General features: G+C 41.5%; 1 protein-coding gene across 3 annotated transcripts in view; it reads left to right on the forward strand.

Moving 5' to 3' along the window:
• Window positions 1–1,304: 1,304 nt before the first annotated feature.
• The window catches only part of LOC120786279 (class I histocompatibility antigen, F10 alpha chain), a 13,678-nt gene continuing 4,833 nt past the window's right edge, over window positions 1,305–10,149 (forward strand). For 2 of the 3 annotated variants that reach the window (XM_040121628.1, XM_040121629.1), the window contains exons 1-2: window positions 1,307–1,424; window positions 6,680–6,946. In XM_040121628.1, the coding sequence (XP_039977562.1) occupies window positions 1,322–1,424; window positions 6,680–6,946 (370 nt within the window). In that variant the 5' untranslated portion in view covers window positions 1,307–1,321. Of the gene's footprint in view, window positions 1,425–6,679; window positions 6,947–8,842; window positions 9,122–9,432; window positions 9,736–10,149 lie in introns of all 3 variants that reach the window. The other variant, XM_040121630.1, reaches the window with a different exon arrangement.

Below are 10,149 nucleotides of genomic sequence, written 5' to 3' on the forward strand. Positions count from 1 at the left end.
ACAAGGAAATAGTTGACAGCTGTAAGATTTTTGCACCTTGAACCACACCAAACAAAACCTGACAATAACCATACCAAATGAGACTGTCTGACAGCCAAAACCAGACTAAATGAACTTTGTGAAATAGCAACAAAGAGTGTGAAAGAGGTTGTGAGCGGACAGCTGCCTCAGCAGAGATTTGATTGGATCATTTATAACAGATCAGGGGTCAGTTTTCTGTAACGGATAGTTAGCATAGTCAACATATGATGAATAATCAGTCTGGACCCAAATTGTCTCAACAGCATTTCATTGTTGAAACTATGACACATGATATCATCGTACATGGAGTGAATTTAGGAGACGTACACAGATATGACCATTATCGTCCACCTGCCAACATGGCAGAATAACGGGGTAATCAGTAAAGAAGTGTTCATGGTTCATTTCAGAAGGTCCGTCATTATTGTGCGAAGCTTTCACCGCGAAGAAAATCGCAGAACGTCACAGTTTTTAGGTCTTTATTATACCCAGGGCATGAGACAAAGGTGGGGAGTCATCTTACTCCGGCCCCTACACTGAGAAAGGATTACTGTATTACTGACAACGGAATGAGGCCTCACTGGAACCATGTTTTATTTGCAGGATCAAAGTGAATTACTTCCCAACAAGTGCTAGAAAAACTTTAAACAGGTGGCAGTTTATTAGGAACACCTAGCTAAAACTTATGCGGTCTAAAACAACAGTCCTGCAATAAATTCTCCTTCATTACAGTTGTAATGTTCAGTTTTGGTTGAAACTGTTTTCGAGAGGTGTTGATTCAACTGTGTGATCATTTAGCAGCCTGCAGTCTGTGTTGCTGTTTAATTATATTGCATTATTCAGAGAGGTGTTTCTGTTATTTAGCCTATCTTTGATATGGATAGGGTGGACGAAATAATAGAACACCTGTCTGTATAACACAGTACAATTCAACAGCATTTTCTGACCTCCCAGAAAATTAACACATTTCTGCACATTGCATCGCTTTAGCCCTCAAAACACAATATACAAGGTCTGAGCAGCTTCAGTTATTATAGTCCTGTCATACTATAACAAAGCTGAGAAACCAAAAGAAAGTGTTTCCCCACCAGTTCCCATCCTCTTACACAGGCCAAAATAACTGAGCAGATTTTTACTTTCGCTTTCGTTTCTAACCTCAGTGGATCAGTTTAACCCAGATTTAAGTGACGTAGCCGCTCAGACTAAATTCCCATTGGCTCAGAAGGAGGCTGATGTTAACACTTCTCCATGTTTTACCATTACTTCCCTACTGCTGCTCTGGTGCCTCTTCTACTGGACAATGAAACATATAAGTTGTTTTTCTGTCAAAGATTTAAATCCTACCGTATTCATAAAGACCTTGATTTTTCTGGTTCTCCTGGGAATAAATGGCGCGGCGGCAGGCGAGTTATTTTTAAATTGGTTAATTATAAAAGAAAAAAAATGCTCCATGTGTTTATATACTGTACATATGAATTTAAGATGTTTTTCGTAGTCTTCGATGTGTAGTTCCAGAACTTCTGCGGGAGGAAATCTTCACCGGGGCCAGATGGGTTCAGTTTCTCTTCCACACGACTCATAGTCCTCAATAATACACTAAGTAATCTGCAGAGTTCGATGCGAAGTAGATTCATTGTACATTTAAAACAGAGTACAATAAACCGAGCTGGTCACAGGAGCAACTGAAATGTTTCAGTTTAACATTCAATTTCATAACAAATCAATACTCTTCTTAGTGTTCGCCCAACAGTAAGTGCACTACCATCGTTACACCTCCTTGGCCTGGCCTTGACTGTTAAGACACTATCGTATCATCTCTCTGTGGGCTTCTCACTATGATTAGCTACTTTCTGAGTATTAATGGTGTCTACATTCCTCAGTAGCTGATATCTTGACAGGAGTTGGACATGAAATGCATTCTTGTACCCGTTTATTACATACATCATTATATTCTGAAGCAAGCACATTCTCTCACAGCCTTCCTCCCTAAGCTTCTCTTAGTCTGCATTCTTGAATATCATATTCTGTTTTTAATGGTAACTTACTGAACACATTAAGTTACTGATTACATTCAGTAACGTGAAAATATAATTTCCCAATTCCACCCTTTGTGACTTGGAAGTCACACATATTGTCAAACTTTGACGCACGTTTCCCTGTCTCCTCTTGACAAAGTCCGTCCAACCATGCAAGATCACATTGAATGGGCCTTCTCTCCTGGCTAATTCAACTTTCTCTTGAAAACTTCGATGTACACCATTGAATCCATTGTGTTGTCCCTTCCCGGATCTGGGGAGTCCAGATAGACTCTATTTTTGGTACATACTATTTTGACTTTCAGGGAACACAGTATGTCTCTTCCCAGTGATATTCACTGGGGAGCTGGCTGAGTAGAGCAGCAGTGCAACCAGTGTTTTTCCACCAATTAGCATTGGTATGGGTTCAGGAAGGGGTACCATTTGTAATTTCCCAGAGAAGCTGACAGCTTTGACAGATGACTTAGAGAGGGGGAGACTAATCCTTGATTGCCCATGCATGAGTAGGTTGCACCTGTATCCACCTTAAAGGGAGGTTCACGATGATTGATGATTACAGGTAGGGTGGGTTCTCCTTGTGGATGTTGCGAGATGATTGATAACATCCTATCCCCCTGTGGCTCCTCTAGGCACCCCTGTTGTTGCCAGTATACAGAGGGTCCTACCCAGGGGTTGCCTGGGTAGTCCCTTCTCCTGTGTCCAACTTGGTTGCACCCCCAGCAGATCTTGTCACTTCCTTGGTTGGCACCTTGTAGTTGTTCTTGGGGTGGACTTTGTGGTGGTACTTGGCAAGAGTATCTTTGCTGCTTTTTTGGCAAACCTCTCCATCCTCCCCTTTTCGGTGGACCTCCTCTTTGCATTGGTCGCCAGCACCCCTGTGGTGGGCGGTTATCGAGTCCCATGGGTTGACCGACGTGCACATGGATGGATGGTATGGGTGGAGTAGGTGTGGCAGCTGGAACAGGGGCTGCTGGTGCAGGCTGCATCACTGTTGGTGCTTCAGACACTGCTGTTACCACCAGAGCTTGTGCTTTACTTTTGTCTTTTTTTTGTTTCATTTGCTGGGTCAGCTCTCCCAGCTGTAGCTGAGTCAGCAAGTTTGCCAGCCTCTTCTCTTTTTATTCACCCTAACTTTCAAACTTTTAAATGTATCCATCCAACGGCATGCTCTTATTTTCTCCCCTATCGTCTTGGTTGGAATAGCTACTGCGCTCACTTTTCCTGCGCTCCAAAGGGGATACTATCCTGCTCTGAATGGATTTTTCTTGCTTGGGTCGGGTGGGGGTTCAACTAGCCATTTATCTTTTGTGTTCACTAGTTCCCGTAAGGCCTTCCTGCATGAGACATTCCAACTCTCTCTCTCTTAATAATCTCTCTCTCTTTTATTGTGTTTTGCCCACTTGCTTATCACTACTGCCCTTGGCTTTGTGATGTTTTATATTTGCCTCCACATCATCACAACAGGCAATGTCAATAGTGTCCTCTGTTGGCCATTGTTGATCACCAACAGTTCTTTTGTTCCATTTTTTCATGAACTTTAAAATTTGCTTTTTATGATCTGGATATCTCTTTTGATTGGTTCGACTGGAGTAGTCACCCCTTTGCTTGCAGTGCTTCTCTTAATTTTTCCACCCTGAGTTCCCATGTACCCCTGGCATGCACTCCCTGATGGTAGTATTTCTGGCTCTTTGTCTGTCGCTTTGGTTCAAATCAGCAGAATTATTTTCCTACTGTTACTGCTGTTTCGTATTTTCTCTAATCTAATTCTAAGGCTCAGCTTTCTGCGCCATTGCTTGCTTTATGTCTAATTATATCTCCCCACTTGCCTGTTTTCCAACTGACTCTCCTTGGGCTAACTATAATACACAGCCGGGAATTAATTAGGGTCTTTCTTGCCCCTTGATAGCAAATCCTTCTGATACCCCAAAAAATGGATTAAGAGGGGGAGATGCTATTCCCTCTGGATTGTGGCAGAGTAGCTCTAGTATTGGCTGGAAGGTTTCAGCTTTCCACAACCGCTGCAGAAACGGTACTCGCAGAATATTGGGAAAATCATCCGGCACTTGTCTTAATGTAACGACTGGTAATTTGCCAGAGTTTTAAATTTACTTGCTGTGTGTCCCGATAACGTTCGTCACCTTTTGAAGTTCGCTCTAGCCAAAAATGTCCTGGTATTCCTTGTGTTTCTACATTTTCTGATGACCGCTATCCACTACATGACAAATGAAACAGCAAGAACAGACAAAAGTACTGCCTCACCACAACGCATTTGCTGTTTTCCACTCCCATTCATTCGATTGAGGATAGATTATAGTACAAAAATTTCCTTCTACGATGCAATAATCTGATCCTACTATCACTGCTATACACTGTGTGTAAATAGTTTTGGTGAGACACCGAAATGGTTCTTTGGGTTTTTTCCTCTGTATAGAACCTAAACTTGTTTTGGTAGCTGAGTTTCAGCAATATCAGTTCTTCTTCAGCCTCAGCACCGTGAGATGTCCAAATAAATAATTGGCCTACATAAATCCTTAGAATCTTCTTATCTATTTTGCTCCTATATCTGTTTTGCCTTTTCTAATATTTTTCTAGGATGACCTCGGCATCTAGATTTAATTCTATTTTTGTCCTGATAATATGTGTTCTGTTCACTTTGTAGTCTTCTCTTTTTTGTAGCATTATTTTTGGATTGTAGCTCAGAATTGAGCCTGGAGCCCGCAACAGCAGGTTACTATTGAATTTTTGGCGAGACGAAAAGCGTAAATTCTACTTCTGAAAGGGGCTATTGAAACATATCTTTTCTTTGCTTTTATCGGGACCAATAATTTATTTTACTTTTATTTTATTTAATCAAGACCATTAAGATCAATACGGTTGAGTTCAGAACAAAATGGCAGCATAATTACACAGTGCAGAGCTCTAACACAAACTCGGATAAATAAAGAAAACGAGTCAAAAACAAATAATCTACAAACAAATGATGCATATTTCATACTTGAAAAGGAGCAGGGAGAAGAAAAAATATATAAATGAATAAATAACAAACATAGATGTCTGCCAGTACGTTCTAGTGTGACAATATGTGCACACACCAAAACACACACATACTGTCATCAATGACAACCTACTGAACATAAATATTAAGTTCATATCGTCCTATGGTTTGACCTATATATATATTTTCTTAACTTATATAACATATATAACACTTAAACATTTATAACTTATATAACACTTATATAACTTATGTAACACAAAATACTATTGGCCAATATACGTGTTTCTTAACTCCCAAATGTTGATATCAGTACTGTCCTCAACAATCCAGTACCAGTCGGGCTACTGTTCCTATAATTTAATAATATAATAATATAGTTGATATGGATAATAGTTTTTTAATAGGATATTTTTTGTCTTTTTGTTTTAAAATAACCCTTATATTCATATATTTGAGTTCCCTCTGACAACAGCACAAGAAAAAGAAAAGAGTTAAAAAAAATGACAATACAGAAGAAACAGAAGTTGTCACTGATTGGTCACAATTTATAGTTTAAAGTAGAGACCATAAGGGGCATAATGTCATCGAATCACTTCAGTCAATGAAAGTCAGCTACATGATTGCATGACCTAAATGTTTGACTCATTTAATAATTTATTACAGAATAAATACATTTATAACAGTGTTAAAGTTCAATTCAATTCAATTTTATTTTATTTATATAACACCAAATCATAACAGAGTTTATCTCAGGGCACGTTTCATATAGAGCAGGTCAAGACCAGGACTCTTTACAGTTATATTTACACAGTCCCAACATTCCCCCATGAGCAAACACTTGGCGACAGCGGCAAGGAAAAACTCCCTTTTAACAGGTAGAAACCTTGAACAGAACCTGGCTCATGGTGGGCGGCTGTCTGCCATAACTGGCTGGGTTGAGAGACAAAGGGAGAAGGAGAGAGAGACAGAGGGCGAGAGAGACAGAGAGAGAGAGAGAAAGGGGAGGGCAGGAGGGAGGAAAGAGAACATAGCACAATACAGGTTCCACATAAACATGTACAATACTGAGACTAATAATAAAACTAATAATTATAATAAGACTGAATATGATAATAATAATTAATGATAATAATGATAATAATTGAAGCAGTGGGTGTTGAGCAAGATCATGGGGACAGGAAGTGGTTTGCAGTCACAGATCCAGACTCTGCAGCTCCCCAGGCAGAAATACCTGCAGACAGCGACAGGAGGAGAGAGGAGCTCGGTGCATCATGGGAAGTCCCCCGGCAGTCTAGGCCTATAGCAGCATAACTAGGGGATGGGTCAAGACAAGCCTGAGCCAGCCCTGTAAGCTTTATCAAAAAATAAGGTGTTAAGCCTTACTGTTAAAAGTAGAAAGGATGTCTGCCTCCCGGACCCAGAGTTAACAAGTAAAATGTTAAAGCAAAATTTTTATATACTTTAAATGTATTCTCGTGTTTATGACTGCACAACAGAGATTATTGGGATTTCTTGACTGTACGTTCGTTCTTTTTGAGTCAGAGAGCAGGAAAGTAACATTATTCAGTGATTTTTAAAACTGTAATGAGGAAACTGAAATTGTGACATTACCTTTGTCTTCCAGTGACTCACTCTCTGAAGTATTTCTACACTGGTTCCTCTCAAGTCCCAAACTTCCCAGAGTTTGTGGCTGTTGGGATGGTTGACAATGATCAGATTGATTACTATGACAGCAACACCAGGAGGGCAGAGCCTAAACAGGACTGGATGAAGAAAGTCACCGAAGATGATCCACAGTACTGGGAGAGGGAGACTGGGTTCCTTGCAGGTCGCCAGCCGATCTTCAAGGGCAACATTGAGATCGCAAAGCAGCGCTTCAACCAAACTGGAGGTTTGTTCATGTTTAGGTTTACTCTGCCGTACTGTTCTGTCTGCAGTGTGTCCATCTCGTCGTATATCTATAGTAGAACTACAGGTTAGATTAAATTCACTGTACTTGACCACAGTGTGTCTGTGTCATAATAAAGGAGAAAGGATGTGTTAAAACTAACATTAACTGTGTCAGACTTCTACACATCAATGTCAAATGCTTGTTGTGTTAATTGTGACATACAGTAACCACTGTGGAAATGATATTCGCACAGAAACTGTGTCAGGAAGGTTAAAACAAAGATGAGTCAACATGTAATACGAACACATACTGTTCATCTCCTCCGTGCATGTAGATAATCCCCCTGTGCACAGCATGCGAGAAACTTTAATAAAAGATATTCCCACACGTCGTTGGGCCTCAGTGATGCATCGACATTATTTGAATGTTGCCTTTATAGATAGTAATACTGTGTTAGAGCAGATTTGGTCAGTGGTCCTCCAGAGGCTGATGATCCAGAGGTCCAGGGTCCCCTTCAGAAAATGTGCATTGAAGTTACTGACAAAAATAACATTTGTAGAATAAACTGTAAACATTTGGGTACAATTAAATAATGTCTTTGGACAATCCAAGTTACTCTAACGTTATTATATTGATGTTCAATAAACATTTAACTCTCAAATAGGTGAGAAAGGGTCAACCAGCATTACTTAACACACAAACGTCCTCTTCAAACTCTTGTAATATACAGGTCTAAGTTTTATCAGTTACAGTAACTGGCAGTAATTGGGTCAGACACATAAAGCTACAGGATTTAGCTACGTTAGCTTGTTAGCTAAGAAAAAAGCGTTACATTCCAATGTCAGTGAGTGTGAGCTCTACCAATTGTGACTAACTAAACCGATAACGAATCAACAAGTAAAATACTAAACAGCTCATTGACCTTAAACTTCCCGTCACACTGTGAAAAAAAAAAAAAATCCCTCCATTTCTGTACCACATAGGTTAGCTATACCTCCGTCACATTTTCGTTAGCAAGATGTCTACGGTAGCTTGCACCAAGAGCCTGCTTTTTAAGGCAGCATTTTAGCTAATTCATGGCTGTAGCCATGTAACGCTTTAAACACAATTAATAATGAAAATGCACCGAGTGGTGAAAAACAGTGCAGGCAGAGTGCAACGTCAGGCTAACTGGTAGTGTAACGTTAGCTTACCGACTCTGGCCTAATGTTAACAACACCAGCCTCACAGGGAAAACTTTAAATGGAACAGTTTTACCAAACTAACTAGTAAACAAATTAGATTAGATTGGATTAATTGACCACAGCGTGTTGGTCCATCCCAGCACGCAGCATCAAACCAACATCTGCAGGTAGAAACAGCTGTTGGTTGTATTGAATGATTGACTGATGGATGGACCAATCAGGACACACAGACTGCCTCCCAGTCTCCATAATGGTCCCGCTGGTCTCTGCCTTATTCTAACCAGTTGTAGTAAAACACTGCTGAACAGGACACACTGTCCTGGATGAGCAGGTGGAGTCTACTGACTAATCCTGGATTGAAACCCTCCTTCAGTGGAAGCTTCTAGAAAAACCTGAGGACAGTCTGGTCTGTAGTTCCTCACAGGGAGAGGATAGTGTTGGACTAATCCACTGGCTGCAGAGTTTAGTGGATGTGATGTTCAGTCCGGGATCAGGTTTAATCTGTATCTGCTGGTCAGGACTCCACCTCAGTGTGTGTGACTGCTCCTGCAGTTCGCATGAAGCCACAACACCTTCAACCGTGTAGGTAAACTGTGTGTTGGTCTCTGTGGATCAGTGTGTCTCTTTGGTAAAGATATGATATCAACTACCAATTGTTGTGCTGCACCTTGCTCTGGTTTTATTGCAATATCTGTCTCTGTTTCTGTCCCAGGTGTCCACATTGCCCAGTGGATGTACGGCTGTGAATGGGACGATGAGACTGGAAAGGTAAATGGTTACGATCAGCATGGTTATGATGGAGAAGATTTCATAACGTTTGACCTGCAGACAGAGACATGGACGGCTCCAAAACCAGAGTCTTTCATCACCAAACAAAAGTGGGACAATGACAAAGCTCGGATCACACGGTGGAAGCAGTACCTCACCCAGATTTGTCCTGACTGGCTGAAGAAGTATGTGGACTATGGGAGGAGCTCCCTGCTGAGAACAGGTAGAGTCACATGACCTGACGCAGTTTCATGAACAACAATCTTCCCGTGTCTCCATTTCTATCTCTCTCACTCTGTCTTTCCACCACTGTCTCTTCACCTCTTCCCTTTCTAAACTGTCTCTCACTCCCTCCTCACATTTCTTCATCTGTCTCTGTCCCCTTTGTCCCCCTTCTCCTAGTTGCACGTGGCATATATATTAAAATGTGTCACTGAGGCATTCAGAATACATTCCATCGAACAGGAATGGTGATGTTAGTATGCAGTAAATTATAATAAAGAAACTATGAGCTGTCTCTCTCTCCCTCCCCAGAGCTTCCCTCCGTGTCTCTCCTCCAGAAGACTCCCTCCTCTCCAGTCAGCTGCCACGCTACAGGTTTCTACCCTGACAGGGCCGTGATGTTCTGGAGGAAAGGTGGAGAGGAGCTTCATGAGGACGTGGACCAAGGAGAGACCCTCCCCAACCACGATGGGACCTTCCAGAGGAGCGTTGACCTGAAACTTTCGTCAGTCGCGCCTGAGGACTGGGGGAAGTACGAATGTGTGTTTCAGCTCTCTGGTGTGAAGGAGGACATCGTCACCAAACTGGAGAGACCAGTGATCAGGAGCAACGGAGGTAAGACTTGAATCAGAAGTGATGAAGGTCAAAAGGAATTTGACAGTGATTGTCAGAAGGTGTCGTTGTTCTTACGCACGGGGACGAGAAGACACGTGAGGTACAGAAACCAACATGGACATTAAGCTAAACAAAGACAAGGAAGCCAGACAAGGATAAACAAGCACAGATACAGTAATTATGTAAAGACCAGTAGGGATGAAAATTATAATTAACAACAGCAGCAGGACAAACAAACATATAGCGTCTGTATACAGGCTGAATTGCCGTCGTGCAGGATTGTAGTCTGGTAAATGGGTGTTCTTCTCTTCTGACCTGCGTCATCTGTACAGGTTGTGATTGGTTGGTTGTTTTTTGCTCAACAGAGAAGCCCACCGACATGACCGTCATCATCGTTGCCGCGGCGGTCGTTCT

Source organism: Xiphias gladius, chromosome 24 (genome assembly GCF_016859285.1).
Source record: "Xiphias gladius isolate SHS-SW01 ecotype Sanya breed wild chromosome 24, ASM1685928v1, whole genome shotgun sequence".
Taxonomy (NCBI): Eukaryota; Metazoa; Chordata; class Actinopteri; order Istiophoriformes; family Xiphiidae; genus Xiphias; species Xiphias gladius.